This window comes from Marmota flaviventris, chromosome 9 (assembly GCF_047511675.1).
Source record: "Marmota flaviventris isolate mMarFla1 chromosome 9, mMarFla1.hap1, whole genome shotgun sequence".
Classification (NCBI taxonomy): Eukaryota; Metazoa; Chordata; class Mammalia; order Rodentia; family Sciuridae; genus Marmota; species Marmota flaviventris.
Window position 1 is genome coordinate 3,803,438 of NC_092506.1, and position 22,289 is coordinate 3,825,726.

The 22,289-nt window shown below is 52.1% G+C and overlaps 1 protein-coding gene across 4 annotated transcripts in view; it reads right to left on the reverse strand.

Moving 5' to 3' along the window:
* The window catches only part of Ppfia1 (PTPRF interacting protein alpha 1), an 89,315-nt gene that overhangs the window by 37,928 nt on the left and 29,098 nt on the right, over positions 1-22,289 (reverse strand). For all 4 annotated transcript variants that reach the window (XM_071615970.1, XM_027944216.3, XM_071615969.1 and 1 more), the window contains exons 3-14: positions 15,095-15,196; positions 14,605-14,769; positions 14,100-14,174; positions 13,682-13,783; positions 13,044-13,265; positions 11,692-11,838; positions 10,135-10,269; positions 8,495-8,578; positions 6,995-7,126; positions 5,807-5,869; positions 4,454-4,533; positions 1,557-1,692 (exon numbers count right to left, since the gene is read on the reverse strand). In XM_071615970.1, the coding sequence (XP_071472071.1) occupies positions 1,557-1,692; positions 4,454-4,533; positions 5,807-5,869; positions 6,995-7,126; positions 8,495-8,578; positions 10,135-10,269; positions 11,692-11,838; positions 13,044-13,265; positions 13,682-13,783; positions 14,100-14,174; positions 14,605-14,769; positions 15,095-15,196 (1,443 nt within the window). The remainder of the gene's footprint in view (positions 1-1,556; positions 1,693-4,453; positions 4,534-5,806; positions 5,870-6,994; positions 7,127-8,494; positions 8,579-10,134; positions 10,270-11,691; positions 11,839-13,043; positions 13,266-13,681; positions 13,784-14,099; positions 14,175-14,604; positions 14,770-15,094; positions 15,197-22,289) is intronic.

The following is a 22,289-nucleotide window of genomic DNA, read 5'->3' on the forward strand; positions in this document are numbered from 1 at the left end:
GAATTCCACAAGGCTCGACTTAGCCTCCCCAGAAACCTGCAGCTTTTCTCACCTGAGAAATAGATCCCGTCCTTCCCAGTGCTGCAGCCCAGACCCTGGGACACGTGTGTCTCCTCATTCCCTCACTGTACCCAACCCTTCAGCAGACCTTGCAGGTGTTAATGACACATCAGGAGGACCCCTCTGCTTCCTCCTCCTCCACAGCCCTGGTGACAGTCCCCTGGCTATGCTATTTAGAATTCCTTTTCTCACTCTACAACTCAGGAGAGCCTGGCTCCCCGCCCTGCTTCTGGCCCATGCCACCAGCATGCTGGCACAATTCAGGAACACGCCCACTCTCTCCACTGCTCCTCTCTGCGGGAGGTGGAGGATGATTCCTACCACCCCCAAGTGAGGGCAGGACTCAGTAGCTCACTGGAATGAGGAAAGCAAAGTGGGAAGCGATGACGTGAGATTCCCACAACATGAAAGAGCATGGGCTCTGAGGGGACCAGCAAGGTGCTCTGAGGACCCAGGGTGCACACAGCAGGGGCCTGAGGCCTCTGCCCATTGCTGTGTGGGCACGCCTGGAGAGACAGCAACCTGTGACCACACGTGCTCCCAAGCTGAGGCCATCCTGCCAGGCTGTGCCTGGCCCCACAACTGAGCAAGACATGCTCACTGTCTTGAGCCGCTGGGCTCTGCACTGACCCGCACACAGCAAGGCCAACACCGCCACACCTCTCTTTTTCCTGCATGTCCCCACTGGGCTATGACCTGGCACAGGCACTGGGCCTGTCTGTGCACACAGCAGCCCTGTGTCGAGGGTCCATGGAAGTGGTGCTCAACTACCAGCAGTTCCCAGATGCAGGCTGTGCGACAGACCACAGGATGAAGGTGTGGGCCCCCCAGCTTGGTGGACTGGACAGTGGAGGAGCCTCTGGGAGGTGGGCTGGGTGGGAGGAACTCAGGAACTGGGGGCTGCCCTCCACGGAGACTGAGGGAACCTGGCCCTTCCTTTTCAGTTCCTGAGGTGAGTGGCTTTGCTCCAACACGCTCCTGCTGTGATGTGCCCCTCACCCAAAGCCACAGGGCCAAGGGCCAAGGACCAAGGACTAAAAGTCCCAAGACCATGAGCCAAGGTACCCCTTTTCTCTTGTGAATCCATCACCCCAGGCATCACACTACCAGAAACACAAGTGCACCCTTTAACTCTCAATCACCCTTCAACTGGCAAGCATCAGCACTGTGCTTGCAAGTAGATTGTTTTTTTCTTAAAAAAAAAAAAAAGGGAGGGGGGGGTGGGGGCTGGGGCTCAGTGGCAGAGCGCTAGCTTAGCATGCGTGAGGCCCTGGGTTCAATTCTCAGCACCACATATAAATAAATAAAAAATAAAGATATACCAACAACCAAAAAATATTTAAAAAGAAAGAAAAAGGGCACAAGGGACTTAAAAGTAGACTCTTAGCCAGAAAGAGGAAAGTGGGGCAGGAAAAGGGAGAGAGAGACCTATGGAGAGCTCCGGTTCAGGACAAGCAGGCGCCCCTGCGAGCAGAGGCACGCCCACCAGGCCTTGCCTTGGAAGGTTCGTCCCGCAGCGCTGCCAGCCGGCCTTTCTGGGGGCGCCGTAACACTGCACTGCTGCTGTAGGCATCTGTGTGCCCATCTGCCACAGGGAACCTGAAGTCTGGGACACTGCCCAGGTGGGGGCGGCTGAAACAGGAAACAAAGGAGGGTGTTAGAGGAGGGACCTAGCAAGCACCTCTCGACAAGCAGACCCGCCCCTGTCAGAACGCAAGGCGTCAGCAGGCGGACTGAGGCAGGCACCTCCCTGGTGTGCCCTCAGAGCTACATGCTGCCTGCTCCCAGCCAGCATTTCCACCCCAGTCTTTCAGGCCTCGTGTGGAAAACGTCAATCACCACAGGAAAACCCACACAGAGGCCACTGGCATGGAGGAAGACAGGCCTCCAGCCTCTGTCTGCAGAGAGAACCCCTCTCCAGCGCAAGGTCGCGGGGCTGCATTTCCACCGTACTTTCCCACAGCTGGCAAGAGGTGCACCTGGATACCAGTCTGGCCTTGTAGTGCTCTGTGGCTTCCCCAATCATGCCAAGATCCATGGTGTGACAGCTGTCAGACACAAGCGTTCCTGGGAGGCCCTGGCTGCACATCTGTGTGGCCTAGCCTGCTGTGTGTCTGTTTCCAGACCTGTATGCAGGTCCGGTGACAAAACCAACACCCTGGGCTGCAGAGTCCTCAGGAAGGAGCAGGCTGGGTGACTGGGTGAAGCAGCTAAGAGACCCGCTGTGCCCACTGGCCAAGGCCTGAGGAGGAGGAGGGAGCATCAGGGGTCAACCAGGCAGAGTCCACCACCGCCTTCACTGCAGCAGCCCGGAGCCTGCATCCTGGGAACCTCTGGATCCTTGTCAAACAAAGGCATTGTGCCTTCATTTCAGAAATCCTTCAGAGGCAAAGATCTGCTCACAGGAAGTCATGCAGGCGAGCCTCAGGACCCTCTAGCAGCCCTGCAGACAGGGCGTGAAAGGCAGGCCAGCTCCTCTCAGGGCTCACAGCCTCTCCCTGCTTTACGTCCTGGCAAGACGTCGAACCCTGCAGCTACTTCTCACCTGCTCCCTCGCTCCTGACCATCAGCCTGCTCCTTCTTTGCAGGCCTTCTGCAGGCAATCTGCCGGCGGTTCTAGGTGGCACGCAGATCCTGGGGAGCCACCGCGCCTCCTAATCACGATGCCCTTCTCCTGGCTCACCTTCCCCTCCACACAGCCCACAGCAGGCACTTCCCAGGCCCCTGGGGAAGCCCTGGGGCCTGGCACTCCCCGGGCAGGCACTCTCAGCTCACTCTCCTACCCCTCCTCCTGGCCCAACCATACCCACTGTGACTGCTCCTCTCTAAGCTGACAGGTGTGGACTCTGCAGGCCAGCCTCCAGGGACAGCGGGACCCTCTCTGCCTCGCCTCTTCAGTGTGAGGCGGTCTATCTTGCCTGGCCCCTTGAGCTCCCGAGCAAACATGTCCTCTCCCCATCTTCTTTCCCATGTCAAACACAGGCACCCTTCTCCATCTTGAAACACTGCCTGCTCTACTGCCCAACTCTACTGCCTGTCCACCTCTTTGCTTCCCTCTGTTGTTCCAGAAAGCGGCACACACACAGTGGCCTCCCGAGAGTCGTGTGGGCACCAGACACCCCTGACTGGCTCCAACCAGTAACAGCACCTCTCCGCGACTCCTGTTGTGGCCACAGCACGTCCCTCTGTGGGTAGGAGGCCCTCATCCTGGATGTCCAGCCCCTGGTTTTCACACAGCGCGCTCTGGCTCTGTCTGATCGTGTCTTGTGGGCCAGGCCATAGTACACGATGCCTGATGTCTGCAAGTGCAGGAACGCCCACCAGGCTCTGCGCTCCCCCTACACCACCACTGTGCTGTCTCCTGCACCTGCCTGACACCAGTTGACCGCTTCAGAAACTTTAGCTGAGGTTTAACTTTCACTCAATGACCATTTTCCTCAAAGAAACAACGACCAAAAAAAGGTACTCTTAATCAGACTGCCTCTGAATGACAAGAAAGAAAAAGACAAGAAGCTCTGTGTGCTGAGCACTTTACTGGGGTCATTCCCAAGACAGGTGACCCAGTCCTCTACCGGCCAAAGCAAAGTCCTATCTCAAGTGCTTTTAAAATGACTGTATCTCACAACTTCAGTGCCTCAAAACAAGTAGAGCTCCAGCTGGCACAGTGGCGCACACCTATAATCCCCGTGGCTCAGGAGGCTGAGGCAGGAGGATCACAAATTTGAAGCCAGCCTCAGTAACTTAGTGAGGCCCTAAGCAACTTAGCAAGACCCTGTCTCAAAAAATAAAAGTGGTTGGGGCTGGGGTTGTGGCTCAGTGGTAGAGCACTTGACTAGCATGTGTGAGGCACGTAGGCCCACCAACGTCTAAAAACATTTTTTTTTAAATAATAAATAAAATAAAAGTGGCTGGGGATGTAGTACAATGGTAGAGTGACACTGGGTTCAATTCCCAGTACCAAAATAAATAAATAAACAGAAATGCTCCACCAAACCCGCGAAGGTCAAAGAACCCAAGCTCTGGCTGGATCAGCTCCTCCCTCGGCCGTGTCTCCCTGTGTGAATGGCTTCTGCTCCGGGGAAAGCAGTGCTTCACCTCTTACCCTGGGCTCTGTCCTCCGGTCCCCACACCATCAGTGCCGCCCTCCCTGAGGCACCTAATATGCCCAAAGACGAACCAGGCATTCCCCACCTTCCAAACCACCTCCTGTGTGTCCAGGTTTGCTAGGGCCGTGTCTCCTGGCTCAAGCCCCACCTCTGGAGACACAGTCCCTCTGCACTCTTGCTGCTACTAAGCCACCCATTTCCTGCAGTGAGGCTGGCGCTACACCCAGCTCGGCGACCTACAGGCCAGGACAGGCTAGAACACACTTGCAGGTCTGTCGATACCATACCCATGATGAAGTGAAGCACCTCTCAGCCTCATCTGGTCTAGTTCAGCCCTCAAGGCCTCGATGTTCAAGACGAGCTGGTCCTATAAAACAGTCAGGGACTCACATTGCAAGGATGTCTTTCAGGTTTTCAAACTATTTGCAACAAATGTGCTCAGATATCAAACATAACCCTAACGGGCTAAATTACTAGTTACAACAATTTTCCTTCGGGGAAAATTTTCTCCATGAGCCCCACAGTAAATGTGAATGCGGAGATGGCCTGTGAGGTAAACCCTAACGAATAGAAAGTGATGCTCAGTGACTACAAAGTCACACAGGGGATAAACAGCAGACCATCAGAGGAGGGTTGAGGAGAAAGAGCAGGACTCCCAGGAGGGAGCAGGGCATCCAGGACTCAGCTGGCCACCCCTGCAGGCCTTCTCTCACTTCCAGTTCTGCACTGCCACACAGTGGCCACTGACTGCAGGTGACCATGGAGCCCTCAAAACACAGCCCCAACTGACCTGCTGTGCTCGTGGGGTCCAGAATTCAAAGCCGGAACATGAGACGAACATAAGTAGCTCACTGATGTTTTCCATTGATAAACAAAATCGTGATATTCTCACACTATTAAATAAATTACTCTTACATGTTTATTTATACTTTTTTGAACGTGGATTCTAAAAAGTTGAAAATCACATAAGTGGTTTACATTGTATTTCTGCTGGACAGCAGTGTGGTCGGCTGGTTTGCTTCAGTGCTGGGGATGGACCCAGGGCCTGGAGCACACTGGGCAATGTGCTGCCACTAAGTTGGCCCCAGCCCTAACAGCACTTTTTATTTTTTAATTTTTTTAGTTGTAGACAGATACAATACCTTTATTTTCTTAATGTGGTGCTGATGATCGAACCTAGTGCCTCACAGGTGCTAGGCAAGGACTCTACCCTTAGCCACAACCCCAGCCCACACTGTATATTTTTATTTTCTTTTTGGTTCTAGAGGCTGAATTTACCCACGGGCACTAAACCACTGAGCTATGTTCCCAACTCATTTTATTTTATCTTTTCAGACAGGGTCTCACTAAGTTGCAGAAGCTAGCCCCAAACTTACAACCCTCCTGCCTCAGCCTCCTGAGTTGCTGGGATTCTGGGCATGTGCTACCATACCCAGCAACAGCTCTGTTCCTGATGAAAGGTCTCTGCTAATATATTAGCCTCATACACTTGTATCTCAAATACAAAGGCACACATCTTCTGTTAGTAGCCTAGGAGAGCTGTAAGCTAAGCTTCTCTCAACTTGCACCACATATCTGTGATAACAGTTACTCAATTCAGCTCTTAACGGGTTTCTCAATGAATCAGAGCATTTAAGTACCTTATCATGTTGCGTTTCTTCTAATTGCTTTTTTGCATTTTCAACTTCTCGCAGTAGAGAATTCTGAAAGAGAGAGCATCCATCAGTTGAGACTTTAAAATGTCCCGGGTGACACACTACAGGTGCAGCAGCACAGGAAAGGAAGGAACTGCTGGGTGTGCCAGGGAGCAGTGCCCAGGCCCAGGGCTGGATGCACCTGATAATCCTTCTCGCCATGTAAATGCCCTCCTTTACTGACCCAGCTGCTAAATGTAGGTAGGCTCTTAGCCAGGTTCATGGGCAAGTTCACTTTAATCAGATAAACTAGTTTATACCGACTACGAGGCTGTGCAATGTACTGGTCAATTGAAACCTGAAGTTAAGTTTCAAATGTAAAATTAGAACAAAGCTAAAAACATTCCTCTACCTTAAAATGAGCCATTCTGTGCGGCATCTAATAATGTATTTTGTAACTAGTTTTGTGTAAAATAAACGTGTCCCCTAATGAGGAGTAATCACCACTGATCCTTTCAAATTGCATGACCCAGCTGAGTGCCAGTCTAGGGACACTTCCCAGCTGCACTTCCAGGGATGCACATGCCCACCAGCACACCCAATCCCAGCTCAGCTGGAGACGCAGGGAACAGCTCCTGGGAGATGTGAGCCCCAGAGGCAGGGCTGAGACCTCCTTCCAAGCGGGTGAGGAGATGGAAGGCGGGGCCTGGGATGGGAGCGTCTGGTTTTAGTTGATTCCATCTCTCCTACTACGCCATGCGTTGTGTGTATGAACAAGACCAGATCAACTTCCACAGAAGAGCAGAGGAGAGAGGTGGGGCTCAGTGAGATGGCAGTGCAGGCCTATACAAGCCAATTAGAAAAAAGATGCACCGTTCACCTGTGAGCTGTCCGCGGCTGCTTCTGTGCTGATTACTAACTAGTGTGACGTTATTTTACTAAATTATTCTCGATTACTAAAATGAGCCTAAAATGCTCACCATCAGGCCCTTTATAGAAACTGCTCACCTACTCGTGTCCTGGAGTCAGAGAGACAGACAACTTGCCACTCATGCTTGAGTAAGGCTGTGTGCAGCCCGGAGACTGCCGTGCCCTCCCCCCACAGCAGAACCCCCAGCCCCACTGCCTTCTCCTGGAGAAGAGGGTAATGGCTGCTCTGGAAGGGAGGCCCTGCAGGGCCTGCCCAGCACCCACCTTGTCCTCCAGCGCAGCCATCCTCTCCTTCAGATGGAGCTGCAGCCTCTCGTTGGATTCTGAAAGGAGCTTGTCAACAGTGTCTGAGAGACGTTTGTTATGTTCTTCATTCATTTTTTCTCTCTGTCTCGCCTAAAATAGGACCAACAAAGACCTGAGACTTTGAGCAGAGGTAGGAGCATTACTTTAAAAGTACCAAGGACCAACGTGAGCCATTCACTTGCTATCACGCTCCAGCTGCTCCTTCCGGCTACCAATCCTGTGGACTTCCATGTGCCGATCAGAACAACTCATGGATATGGAAAACTCAGGGACAAATCTTAAATATACAGCCCTCACAATGTGCCTCACATAGAGCAACAGTCCTTATCTAAAGGAGGACACATCACACAGGATACAGAATACCTGAGATTCCTTTTTGGTAGATGCTTGTTTCCTGTTAGCATCTAACTTTTGGCGGGTGGGTGGGGTGGGTTGGATTAAACCCAGGCATGCTTTACCAATGAGATACCTCCTCAACCCTTTTTATCTTGAGACTGGGCCTCGACAGATTGCTGATCTGGCCTTAAACCTGAGACCCTAAGCCCCCAAGTCATTGGGATCACAGGTGTCGACCACGGCATCTAATAACATCTGAGTATTTTTAAAGTAAAAACAGCTTAATGTTTATTTTTAACTGGTAGAATTATTTCGATCCCAAAGTCTATCCTTCACAACTTCATGAACTGGTTTTGACAGTAATGATGTATGTCCTCTAATACATAATGTCACTCTGCCCATGGGATCAAAGTGTGCACGTTGAGTGGCGGGAGGATGCAACCTTTAGGCAGGCATTAAAACCATCTCCTGGAAGCTCTTCAATGCTCTAAAGCGCACGGCCACGAACACAGAATTTTGGGAAAATAAAACCTAACTGCCTTAAATTAATGTCAGAAAGTTGGCTGAGGTGAGGTGCATCGGCTCGACACTCAGATGTCCGTGCCTCCTCCACTCACTTACACAGGTAGAATCCAGCCTGAACTCAGGCCTCCTGTGTCCTGACCTTGCCCTACACGCACCGCCCCCGCCCCCCGCCCAGTTCCAGGAAAACTCAGGACTCAGAGACACACCTCTGCGGCACTGTGTCCTAGCGCTCTCACCACAGGCCATCTCGGTGTTCCTCTTGCCCCGGCAACTACCATTGGGTGGCGAATGATAACCCGGGATTTGGGACAGAGGTCAGGCTCCTGACCTGAACTGGGGACTTCAGTGTCACACCCTGAGCAGGTGTGTCTCACCTTGGATGGGGACCTGGCTCTACACTTCAAGGCACCCCCAGCTAGCACACAGCTTTGAGGGACTCCCATGAAGCCCACATGTGCCTGGAGCAGTTCCCTGTGGGCGAGAGAAGCAGAGTCTGCCTCCGCAGACCTGCCTGTGGGCACAGGCTCCTGCTGCCAGCCAGGCTGCACACATCAGCAGGCAGCCTCTGCGCCCCTCGCGGCTCTAGCGTGTACGCACCCGCTGCAGCTCCTGATTCTTCTCCTCCAGCTGCGCCTCCATCTGCCGCAGCCTTTCTTCGATGTTACCGTGTCTCTCTTCAGCCTGTCAGAGACGCCGTGAGTGTCGCACACGCACCTCTGTGGGTGGCATGCTGTGTCCCACTGCAGCAACAGCAGCAAGCGTGGCATGCTCGGTGGGGCGGCCTCACGCGAGGCACACCCTGTGCACACTGTCCCCGCGGCCCCGCGGCTGCGGGGGCTAACCATGAGACAACCGGCCCTGAGCGCTGTCTCTGAAGCCCGCGGTGCTGACGACGGCTCAGTGCCCCCCACCACGTGCCTGACCTCAGCGACCCGTGACTTCCCCATCCTCAGACTGCTGGTCAGTCAGCACGTAAAGCAGAAAGCAGCAAGCACGGGAAGGAGCAAGGCACACGTCTACCTTCCTAAGCTTGGAAGTAAGTTCCAACACTTTAGCTTCCTTAGCAGCAGAGCTCCCAGAAGACAAAGGGTCAGACTACAAAGCCGACAAGGACAGGAAAGAAAGCAGGAAGAGAAGAAACCGAGAATTTAAAAGGGGATCATCAAGGGAACCAGGTGGTCACAGTGGGCCAATACTCTTGCTTCATGGGACAGGCAGGCAAATATGGCTGCCACCCGCCTGCCTCAAGATTGCCTCAGCAACAGGACACTGCACCTCTGTCCAAGGACCCCTCTCCCCACCTCTCCCCAGTAGGAGACTGCCTCCTAGCCAAGGCGAGTAGGATCCCTGCCAGGGGACAAGAAGGCTGGCTGGTGCTTCCTGCCCTGCAGCACTAAGTACTTCCTACCCCCAGGAAGGCCGGGGGTCTGGCAAGGAGGCCTCCCAGGGCCTGTGTGAATGCCTGAGTTGAGCACCTACTACATCACTCTGGAGCAGCCTCTTCACTGCCTGCTTCTCCCAGGGACCTGAGAACCAAGGGCAGGGAGTGCTCCTGCATCTGTCTCGCCAAGAACTGGTCAACAGAGGAATGGCTGCTACTCAAAAAACTTTTTTTTTTTTTTTTTGGTACTGGGGATTGAACTCAGGGGCATTTAACCACTAAGTATATTTACAGCTCTTTTTATTTTTCCATTTGAGACAGGGTCTTGCTAAGTTGCTGAGGCTAGCTTTAATCTTGTGATCCTCCTGCCTCAGCTTCCTGAGTTGCTGGGATTACAGGCACCACATCCATCAAAAAGTCATTTTTAAAGACAGGCATGGTGGCCCGTGGCTATAGCTCCAGGTACTTGGGAGGTCAAGGCACGAGGATCACTTGAGCTAGGAGTTCAGGGCTAGCCTGCACAACACAATGAGACCCCACCTCAAAAACAAACAAAAAACTGTACTTTTATTCCAAAAGAATAAAATTAAAAGTTTGACAAGTCTGTCTTTAAAGAGAATGGCATTTTTCTTTTTCTGAGAAAAAATGATCCTCTTTTATGAAAACCTCTAGCCTATGTGGTATGTACCTGAAGGAACTGGAGGGAGGTTCAGGAGATGACAAAGGAGGACAGGTTTGACATTTAAAAGGCATCCCGTCCAGGCAAGGCACTGAGAGCAAATCTGAGCTACACATGGGTCCAGTTGCACTGACTGACAGCTACAGTCCTGCCATGGGACCAGAGCCACCCGCACACCTTGGAGAGTGCCGCCACCCTCTGGGCCAGCTCCGCTTCCACCTCCGGAAGCGTCTCAGCCTTCCTGAGGGTCTGCTGCAGCTTCTGCTCCGCCAGCTCCAGGCGCTCCTGCAACTGCCGGTTTTTATCCTCTGTCTGTGGAAGAGAGCCCAGCGTCAGGACGTGGGAATCGTCTAGTGCTTTCTGTCACCACTCGGCAGACTGGGCTGTTGAGGGAACGCCGGCTGCTCAGGTGGCCCGCTCAGGCCGGGCTTCTCTGGCCCTGCTTATCAGGTTTGACCTCCAAGCCCCAAACTCCCCTTGACAACCTATTTGCTATTTTCTTTTCTTTTTTTTAAGGAGAGAGAGAGAATTTTAATATTTATTTTTTAGTTTTCGGCGGACACACATCTTTGTTTGTATGTGGTGCCGAGGATCGAACCCGGGCCGCACGCATGCCAGGTGAGCGCGCTACCGCTTGAGCCACATCCCCAGCCCCATGCTATTTTCTTAAGAAAGTGATTTTTTAAGAACAAATGAAGGTCCCTGACCTTAAGGAAAACAAGTTTTCTCTAAGAGCCCCCTCATTCTCAGTGACAAATCAAGGTGAGAGGGGTTAGTACCAACCTCGCCAAAAGCAACCAGCCCACACCTGGAGGCCATGCCTCCTGCCACAAACGGCCTGTGTGTGGCCCAGGGCTCTCGTGAGCCAGACGAGCTGCTCAGCTGAGTTTCTAAAGGCACATTTCTTCTTCTTTTTTAAAAATCTTCTTGGGGCTGGGGTTGTGGTTCAGCGGTAGAGCGCTCACCTAGCATGTGGGGGGCCCTGGGTTTGATCCTCAGCACCACATAAAAAATAGAATAAATGGAACAAAGGTTTTAAAAAAAAAAAAAAAAAAAAACCTCCTAACTCTAAAAACTTGAACATAGAAGAAATTTTTTAAAACACCTAAAAGTTTTTAGCTGCTAAGCAGCTAACATCTGTCCACATCTTCTTCGTATGGACATACGTACATGCTTTAAACCCTCAAAATATATCACACTAGCATAGCCTGGTAAAAGTTATTCCAAATATCCCTTTTAATAACAGCCTAATATTTTATTTTTGGTTAAACAATGCTCCTTATTAAATACCGGATACTTTATTTTCAAGAACACTGATGCAGGATTTTCTGGTTAGCTCTCAGTTCCCTGGGACTACAGAGAAACAGGAGTAAATAAGGTTTTCAAACTACAGGAGACACTGATTCTAAGCACTTCACTTTTAAGTTTGCCAGCAACCCCTGTTATCAACTGGTAGCCAGAGCCTTGGACTTGTCCAACACTCTGCTCCTTTCCTACGAGATGAGCTCGCAAGCACCAGGTCAGCTTGTCATGGGAACAGCAGAATCAAGCAGCTCCATGAAGTGGTGAAGCCTCAGTTCCTCGTAGGCTGCAATAACCCTCCCTCTTGATCGCAATATTGTAAGATGATGAAAAGTAATATTTGGACTTTATATTTTCAACATGAAACTTAGGAAAAATACCTTTATCTTCATTAATAATTAAAGCCAGACGAAGGCCTGTGAAACCCATTACCTGCCGATGCAGAGAGTCTTTGTTTGCGATTTCGTTTTCAAGCTTATCATTGAGGTCATGCACAGATGTGGCTTCACGCTGTGCAGCGAGGTAGCGTTTCTCAAGGGTCGTGATTCTCTCCTCCATGTCCTCCTTCTGGGCCATGGCCTACAGAGACATTTCAGAGGGAGGAAGGCAGATGAGGAAAGCGTCTGCGTCAAGCCACACACAGCCTTCCTTCTCCATCTTTTACTAGACGGATAAAACCTCTAGTAAACTCTGTAGTTACAAAATCCAACCGTGTTGTCAAATGCAAACAGAGATCACAGGCTAATTTAACTGGACGCAACCACCCAAAGTGTGTAGCAAAATGAATCCTACACACTGCCCAATGCTGAGACCAGGACCACAATTTTATTCACACAATACCGCCAACAAACTCACCGTTTTTAGGTCCTTCCCTGTTTACTAAGTCACTAATGATGACAAAGTCTTTAAAAGATAGGTCTTGCCAGACACAGTGGCACAAGCCTACAATCCCAGCAATTTGGGAGGCTGAAGTAGGAGGTCAGTCTGGCACTTAGCGAGACCCTGTTTCAAAATAAAAATGAAAAGAACAGAGGACAGCAGTAGAGAGCACCTGGGTTCAACTCCCAATACCCAGGACTGACCAAAAATTAAGAAATAAAAAAAACCTAAAAAGAATTTTACTCTTTCTGCCACATAATCTTCTACTGTAGCCAAAATATAATAGGATCTAATATGAGCAAATATTTTCCTTTGTTCTCAACCCTTCCATGAAGTTGCTCACTGATCCCTGTTCTTACATCCACACTGAAGGGTCAGGATGGTCGGATGGTCGTGTGCAGGCACAAAGAGCAGGTTAGGAAATGACAAAAGGTGGCACAGCAGAGTATCCAGCCCTCATTTGATTTATAAGAGTCCCTGGTTTCTCACAGGTGCACAGACACAGACGTTTGTCAGAAATTAGTGTAGCTGCATGTGCTTTCACACGATGATCCCAACGTGACCCAAGTGGGACCACTGTTTGGCCTCCGGCCTCCTGAGACAGAGGGAAGGTGGGGAGAGGAGGGAGTGTCCGCAGCCCTCCCCGGCCGGTTGCAGACAACCAGCAGTGCCTGCGCACACCGGCTAAGCAGTGGCCAAAGGAAGTGGGTCGGGTGAGGGACGCCAAGACTGGCCGTAGAGAGGAGGCCCTCCCACCGTGGACGCCAGGCACACAGTGCTGTTTTCCGTCCCTGCTGCTCTACACCAGCCCCGAGGCTGGAAGGGACTAGGAGAAGCAGAGAGAAACCAAGTGTCCCACACGCCCCAAAGGTGCCGGCAGCACTGCCATTTCTAACACCACTCACTTCACGGACATCTCGTTGCAGTTTTGTGTTCATCTCCTCAGACTTGATGAGATCCTTTCTAGCTGTGTCCAGATCCTCCTCCAGCTCCGCCACATGGCTGGAGAGGGTGGCCAGGCGCTCCTTCATCTGGCTCTGCTCCCGTGATTGCTTGTCTATGACTTCCTGGAGCTCGATGACTTTAGCCAGGTCTTCCTCGTGGCTGGAGGAGCCGTCAGAAGATCTCTACAGGAAGACACACGCCCTTAAGTAGCCTTGCTTGGTGTGCTGTGAAATAAAATGCTTCTAGGAAACAGGGACCATCGAAACCGATTTACAAGCCAGGCACAGGCCTGTAGCCCCAGCTACTCAGGAGGCTGAAGTGGGAGGGTCACACGTGCAAGGCCAGTCTGGGCAACTCAGTGAGACCCTGCCTCAAATAAAATGAAAACTAACAATGGCTAAGGGTGCAGCTCAGTGGAAGAGAAATCCCAGTTCAGTCCCAGCAAAAAAAAAAAGAGAGAGAGAGAGACGAGAGAGAGAGGCCTGTGCACTCTCCTGGGCAGCACAGCCCTCCTGCTGCTCAAGCTGTGGTGGCACTTTGGCAACAGCCTCCCAGAAGCCCCGCATGCGGTGGCCACAGCAGGGAACGCAGGACTTGCCTTTCCATTGGTGCTGGGCGTGCTCTCCTGCTCCTGGCTTGCGTCAGGCACTCCCCCTGCCGCCACTTTCTTCTGATTATTCTGCTCCTTTAGAATCATCAGCTGAAACCAAAAAGATACAAGAACATGATGACTCTAAGGAAAGTGACAGCAGCAAAAGGCCTTTTGGAAAAGCATGACCCTCAGCCGCTCCCCATGGCACCCAGGGCAGCCTCAGGATCAGAATCTGCATCTGCTGGACCAACGAGGACTGGAGATCCTGCAATTGCACCAAGTCTCATGGCCTGGTCCTCACACGACCCCAGCCGCTGGTCCTCAATCAGAGAAGTGAATAAAACCCGATTCCCACTAGACAGGCCCCATGCTCCTCTTCAGACTAAAGGATGAGGCCACGCACCACGGTGCTGGCACAGCTCACCTCCTTGTGTGTTGCTCCCAGCTCTTCTTCCAGGAGACTGCACCTCTCCAGTGCCACTCGCAGTCGTTCTCTCACCTGTAAACCAGAGCACGGGCTCCTGTGTGCGCCAATGCATTCACTTTGTTCTTAGAGTACAGTCACCCTAATGTCAGTGAGTACAACAGAGGACCTATCATGTTTTTCACTGCCATTACTATCAAGAAAACTTCCTTTTTAATGGCTTTAAATTAAAAAAAAAAAAATAGCTGGGGATGTAGCTCAGTGGGAGAGAAATCCCAGTAAAATTCTGCCTCTAAATAAACAGCTTATTTAATTCTTAACAGAAAATTAACACACAGAACTAATCACTGTTAAGACACTTAGGCCAGCGAGCTCTTAGAATTCAAGAAGCTATCTGCCATCTCTATAGCATGAGAACAGAATGAACGTACTGGCACACACAGGATGAAGCCTGCCCAATAGCTCATGTGCAAATCCAGAACCATCAGTCCAGGGCTAACAGTACCTTCTCATCCAGAGCTTTGTGGTGTTCAAACAGTGACTTCAGCGCTTTGAGCACTTCCACCTCACTGGACACACCTGCGGGAGACTGTGCCTGTCTCTTCACCACTGTCATCCTGAGAGAGCGCTCGTGTCTGGAGACCAGGCATTCCAGATGTTCCAGCAACAGCTGAAGCAGAAGGCCAGAGAGACATGTGGGAGCTCACTTTTCACATGTGAGTCCCTTACAATGTCACGCTAAACTAGTCAGAATCCCTTCCACTCTGTGGGAAGCAAGAAATTCCCCCCTCGGCTGTACCACAGCATCATTAGGTCCCACTGCAAGTTTCAAGCAACTCCAGTGCTGGGCCGACCGAGCACGCACTGCTCAGCATGAGAAGCGTGAAACGAGTTTAAAGGCAGCACAGATGGCCTTGCAGTTCTGGGACAGCAGCTCCCGGAGGTCCCCACACGGTGGCCAGAGGCAGACAGCAGTCAGGTGCCCACTGACTCACCCTGGTATTGTTCCGCTCTGCCTTCAGTTCAGCAATCTCTTCCTCCCTCTCCAGGAGCTGCTCCCTGCAGACATTGAGCTCTTTTGTGAGTGCCGCAAACTCCTGGAAAGCAGCAAAGGGAAGGCAAAGAGAGGGTGACCGCGCACATGAGCGAACAGCGAGCCCTCCTGGGGGGACTTCCATCACCTCCTCGGTCCACACGTATGGGCGACCCACCCGGGGTGTGGAGGAGTGAGCCCTGGGGTCCTCCAGAGACCAGGGGTGCCCTCATGGATCAGAGCCCAGGCCAGACCATCGGCGGGGGCACAGTGCTGATGGAAGCCCACGCCTCCGCACCCACAGAGGTCACACATGTCCTAAACCGGGAGGGAACCTGGGATGAAGCAGAGGACATTTTCAAATGACTTGTAGCAACATGACCTACACCTGTGGGGAAGGGGAAAACAGGCCTACATGCTGGCCGCCTCCTGCCTAGGCAGGCTCGCCCCTGGGAAGATCACAGGACCCTGGAGACTCCCCTGGGGAGTCAACTGTAAAAATGTCAACTGCAAAAATGACTTTTAGGCAGGAGGATCGCGAGTTCAAAGATAGCCTCAGCAACTTAGCAAGGCCCCAAGCAACTCAGTGAGACCCTATCTCTTTTTAAAAAAAATAAATAAATATTTATTTTTTAGTTGTAGTTGGACACAAGACCATTATTTCACTTATTTATTTTTATGTGGTGCTGAGAATTGAACCCAGGGTCTAGCACGGGCGAGGCGAGCGCTCTACCGCTGAGCCACAACCCTAGCCCCAAGACCCTATCTCTTAGTAAAAATACAAAATAGGCTGATGATGTGGCTCGGAGTCAAGTGCCCCTGAGCATCTGCCCGGCACTGATCTGGGCTAGCTCTGCACTGCCACACCGGGCACTCCATGGATGCTGCAGACAAGCTGAGCCCAAAGACTGGGACTCACACTCTCCTGCCAGTCATCACATGGGGCGAAACAGCTGAAACTCAGTCAAGTCCCTTGTAGTGTCTCTGGGATGAGTCCAACACTCAGTGCCTCCGCTGCTCACAGTGGGAAGAGCCTGAGGGGTGGTCCTGGAAGTCAGTAAGCAGGCGGTGCTCCAGGGCACTCCCGGGACCCTCCCACTCCAGCTCAGCCTCCCACAGGAACCCGCCACCCCTGGGAGTCTGCTTCTACCTGCTGACAGGTAGAAGACGCCTGTTGGAGCCACAGTGAGAGCTAAAACCCTCTTCCTGAGGGACACAGATATGCAGCACTGCCACCATCAACAAGGGCAAGAGGAAGATTTACATGCTATGCCTCGAATACTACTTCAGGAGGAGCAGAACCGGAGCTTCCCCCTCCCAGCTCAGAGACACAGGCTCCTCCAGATTCTGGCAGCCGACACTGGAGGTCCCGCTTCCTCTGTGCCTTAAAGCCTAGCACAGACCTGGCCAGGCAGCAAGACTCTTCAGAGGCCCACGCATGGGACGCATTCACCTATCACTCCATGTGCCCACAAAGTGCGCCCCTCCGTGGGATCTCTCCTGTAGATGCCAATGCTGTCCTGTGGGAAGCCCTCTGACTGGCAGCTCCTCCAGCTCACCATCAGGAGCCCACCACCAAGAAGGGCACTGACACTCCTCAACAGGGTCTTGCACGAAAAATAGATTCTTTGGGAGGCAAGTGAAAGAAAACTGGCCTGTGACTAGCTTAAACCAAAAGGCTATTATTATTATTACTCACATGAGTGTCACGTCCAAGGCAGAGCTGGCTCTGGGCCTGCCTGAATTCAAGACCTTGAATGTTTATTTTATCACTATGTCCCCTGGTGCTGCAGTTTGAGTCAATTCTGTGAAGTTACCGCTCACTCAGGAATCCTGCCTTTGACTGTGTCCAGACCAGAGTCTGTCATCCCGGCTACTGTCCTTTTCATTTCCTAGAATTCAACTTGGTTTTCTGCCATTTCTTCCTTTTCTGTTTCTGCTGGACGCCTTCCTGTCTCTTCAGGTATATTAACGTGTATCTTCAACGATCACGTGCAGACTGACTTTGGCAGTTTTTGCCAGACCCTCCACCCACTTCAGATGGAGCAACTGCACCTCTCTGAAGGAGGTAACCCTGTGGGGCACCTCACATGATCCGCCCTCGAGCTCCATGCAGTGTGGCTGCAGGATCGCCCAAATGAGGCCTCATCTGCTAGCACCCCTCATCTGCCTAGTTGTCTTAGCCACTTTCAACTACTATGAAAAATGAAAAAATAACTTACAGAGAGTGGGTGGCCAAGAAGCAAGACATGCGCTTCTCACAGTTCTGGAGGCTGAAGTCTGTCTGAGGTCCTAGCACTGGCAGATCAAGTGTCTGGCGAAGGCCTGACTGCCAACTTCTCACATGGTGGAAGGGCCCGGAGCCCTCTGGGATCTCTTCCATAAGGCACTAACCCCCTCAGGATGACTCCACCCTCAGGCCTCATCACTCTAAAAGCCTCGCCTGCCAACACTATCGCCTGGGGTGAGGATTTCAAAGTGACTCTCAGGGACACAGCATAGTGTTCTGAGGTTGCTGTCCTCCACAACTTCCCAGGCCTTAGTCCAAACTAAGTGTTCTATGGTGACGTGTTTCTGTCACAGAACCATGGGACAGTGTGGCTGTCCACTCTCCCTAGAAATCCCAAGGGTGTCTACGGTGCCAAGTGACCTTCCCTGAGGAAACCTCATCTAAACCCAACTTCAAAAAGCAAGACTCCAGGGTCTGGGTTCAGTCCCCAGCAATACACACACGCGCGCGCACGAGAGAGCCTCCATTAAGCTCCAGTCCCACAGAGCCCTTCAACCCTGCCATCGTGCCTGAGCATCCAAGGTGCCTGCCAGCACTGCCTGTTGGGGCCTTGTGGAATCAGCCACCTCCTGCTGCCCACGCAGGTTTCTAGCTGCTTCTGTACTAGAGGGTCTTCATCTTACCTGGGGCCTGGCTGGCATATTGCCAGTTTGCCTCTCTAAATCTTACCTGGTCACTACTGTGTACAGTCGAGGTTTGTCAGTCACAGCGTGAGTTCCACCTCCTTCTTGGCAGGAAGCCACAATTCACTCAAGGAGGCGTCACACCTAGCCTACACCAGCCACTGGGCTGCCCACTCCTGAGGGCACTCTACAGGACAGGCAACAGGCTGGCAAGTACCTGTGGGGAGGGCACGCAGAGGGAGAGGTGCCAGGTCCCTGAGCCGAGTCTGGACCAGCCACCTGGCCAGTGAGAACCTCCCTCAGGAAAGCAGGAAGAGCCCTGCTGCTGGGCCATGGGCAGGGTGTGGGGACAGGTGGGAGGGCTTGCTGGTGAGGCCCTGGACACAGGCAGGAGGCTGGGGGCCTTGGGGGCACCAGGAGTTGCCTGCTCTATACACTGAGGGCCTTGAGCTGGAGTGGGCCAGACTACCAAGGCCTCGGCCAGAGCTCTCATGCAGGAGCAGCCTGCGGCTGGGCGGGAGGTGAGGAAGGGCGTGCGCACAGCTGCAGGTCCCACGGAAGGAGGGGGTCTGACCTACAGCTGCAGGTCCCACAGAAGGAGGGAGTCTGACCTGAGCTCCGCAACAGGACAGCCACTAGGAGAGAGTTCTCAAAACAAGCACACCACCTGACACCTGCCAGACGCATGGAGCAGCACGAGTAGCATGGCCACACAGAAGCTTCGATCCCCACACCGGGTTCCTGTAGTGAGGTGCCACGCTAAGGGAGGCCGGCATGAACGTCATTCCACGCCAACCACCCAGGCACTGGATGTGGACAACATTCAGGGCCAAGGCCTGGACAGGCTAACATAAAAAGCCATTATAACCTCACTGGGATTGTCCCAGGAGATGATCACCGTCACACACAGCACTGGCATGTCAAGCCATCTGGACTCTCACCGACAGCAAGGTGCTGAAGTGGAGGACAACAGTGCCCACGACTCAACGACAACAGCAGTTCAGCTCAGGGAGGCAAAACGCTGGCCGGACTGAGTGCAAGAGAGAACAGGGAGGAGCGAGGACAGATGCAGGCAGAAGGTCCCCCCATGAACCTTGGTAGTAGAGGACAAAAGAGGGGTGTCAGGAGATGTGGGGTCAAAAAAGACCCTTGGGAAGATGAGGCAGATGTCTGCATGTGGATGAGAATTCAGGGGCGAGGGGAAAGGACAGAGTGGTGGCTCTGAGAAGGTGCAGGCAGTGGCATCTAGTGGCCTGGAGGAGACAACAAGCTTTTCTGGGAGCACAGCCTCTACAGAGAGCAAGGGAAGAAGGCAGGGAACAAGCGCAGGTCTGACGTGTGGGGAGCTTACAGGGGCTGCCTGAAAGAACAGAGGGGCCGCAGGCGCGGGCCTGGGCCTGGGCCTGGCGGGGGGGGGGGGGGGGGGGGCAGAGGAAGAGGAGGCCTGAGACTGCCTGGGGAGGGCAGGAGGCCTGGGGAAAGACAGGACTGCCGGCCTGGGCACTGGGGCAGGAGGCAGCACAGAGGGCACCGGGGCTGTGATGGCACGACAGGCACTGGGACTTGGGTGGGCAAGAAAAACGGGAGGCACGGCCACAAGGTAGCAGGCTCCCAGGAGCACAGGTCACAGAAGGGCTGAGCGTCAGCTCTGTTCTAAAGTCTACTGTGAACAAACACCATTGTCTTCACACAAAACACCCAGTCCAGGCACAGCAGGAGGACCTGGAAGCTGGGTCAGCACTTGGGTGTGGGTGGTATGCTGGCTACAGGCATGGGCTCCCCTTTTCCCCACGGCACCCCCTCCGCTCCTCAGGGTCTCTCATCCCCAGATGAGAGCCCCTTTCCTCAAGTTTCCTGAAGACTTTCCTGAGACCCCACCAGCACCACGCACGCCCCCAGCAAACTGTCGTCATTCACCTACTGGATTCAACAGTGGAGACTACTCCAGGGTATTCCGCTCTGGTTATGGTAGGAAAAACATTACAGCACTGACAATCATTTCACTCAAAGGAAAACCTTTCTCTTTGCTCAAAAGAATTCAGTAGCTAAAAATGCATCAAAGCAATTTTAACTTAGGAGTTGAGATAAACACTGAACAGGAAATTCCAAAGTCTAGGATTCCAAAAATGTTCCTCTGCACATTGTGCTTAAATTATTACTGCAGGAAAAATGGGTATGAACCTCAACTATGTGCAACCAACAACCCACTTTATTACTATACAGGAATCTAAATTTAAAATGTCAACTAAAACAATGCTGTATGCCAAGCAGACCACTAGTCTAAGGTGATGCTGTATTTACTGATATTTTCTGGAATTAAAATTTCAAGTATTTTCTTAAATTGAACAGACATGATAATCACTAGGACTCTTCATTTAAAAATCTACATCTGAGTAGTCCAAGTTTGCATTTCCATTTGAATTCATCTGGGGTCAAGAGAAAATAACATTAACCACAAAGACCGGTTCGAGAACCTGGTTTCATATAATGCTTAAAAATGTTGGTATTTATCTGTTATGGGTATTTCTGACCGGAAGGTTCAGATCTGGATAATGGGTACAGATTATATTAACCCCACATGATTGATCAAATCCACAATCAGGCCAATTTTTTAGTTAAGTCCCATGGATGGCATGTGACATTTATCTCCAAAGGTGAAAACCTTCCCTCCTGTACTTCCAGTGGCTTCCAGGTGCTCCTATGGGAAGAGGTAGCAGCGACTCATCACCCCCTTCCTCTGGCATGACCCTGGCTCCTCCCGTTCTCTCCCACGATCACAACATGGGACATTTCTAACCTACTCCTCATCAGTAGTAATTCCATTTCAGTTTCAACTGCTTTTAATCACTCAATCGCTCAAACAGGAAGAAAACATCACTGCCTGAAATATAATTCAGCCACAAAAAAAAGAAAACTCAGGCATGCTATCATTCTACTGAGTGAAGGGACACTCACTCCGCACAACCAACACTTTCACACACATGGAGTAAAAGCCCTGCACACCCCAGTGTTGCACACAGCCCCTTTTGGTTAAAAGCAAATGCACACTTGTGTGTATTTTTGCGACATTCATACATGAAACACAGACATGCAGACCAAGCTGCTAACACTGCTACACTGCAGCTGGGGAAGGGGCTGGGAGATCATTTATAACCCTTTATTACTTAATTTCTAAACACGTGAAAACAGTAACTACACATCCTCCTTTCTAAAACTTCAGGAACTGTCCACATGGACATATAACTTGCTCACAAATACCCCCAACTCTCAGCCCTGGGGCCTCAGGTCTTTCCCTTGCTTCCTTGCCCACTTCTGTAGTCTGACTGCAGCCTTGGCTGCAGGACCTATGACTGACAACCACCTCACTCCCTTCTACTACACCCAAAGGGCAGTTTCTGGCCTCCCCTAACTGGCCTGAGAGGGAACAGCAGCTGTGGTTTCCTGCTCCTTCCCTGATGGAACACAGGAGCCTTTGGGCTTCTCCAGGGTGTTACTCACCCCACAGCTCAGGTCTCATATTTTTTTTTAACCGGGGATTGGACTCTCAGGGGCACTGGACCACTGAGCCACATCCCCAGCACTATTTTATATTTTTTAGAGACAGGGTCTCACTGAGTTACTTAGTGTCTCGCCGTTGCTGAGACTAGTTTTGAACTCATGATCCTCCTTCCTCAGCCTCACAAGCTGCTGGGATTACAGGCATGGACACCATGCCCAGCTACAGTTCTTATAGGGGCCCCAAACACTCTCCCTACCTGAGCTCATTGCTCACTCCGACCCTGGCGCCAACTCCTAAGGCCTCACCACAGATTGTCCGACCCCACTGTATGGGTCAGGCACCCAAGGGGCACACTGCCTCCTCCTTCTCCCAGCAACCACAGCTGGGGACTGCTGATCCTACCGCACGAGTGGGGACCACGTGCTTCCCATGGCCCTGCCCCTCCTCCGCCAGCCCCCATAGCTCCTCAGCCCACCACAGAGCTGCCTACTCACCGGGCCTCCATCCTGCTTCCCGACGATCTGTCCTCTACACCATTTGAAACAAACCATACTCTGTGACTTCCTGCTCAGAATCCTTCAGGAACTTCCCACTGCCCTCACGGTCAAGCCCGAGGCCCCTGACACCAACGAGAAGAGCACACACCTGTGGAGCACCTGCACAGACCAGCTCACCAAATGCACCCCCAAGAGGGACAGAGGGAACACACAGAGCCCCCAGTGCACGTCAGAGCAGCACTCAAGCA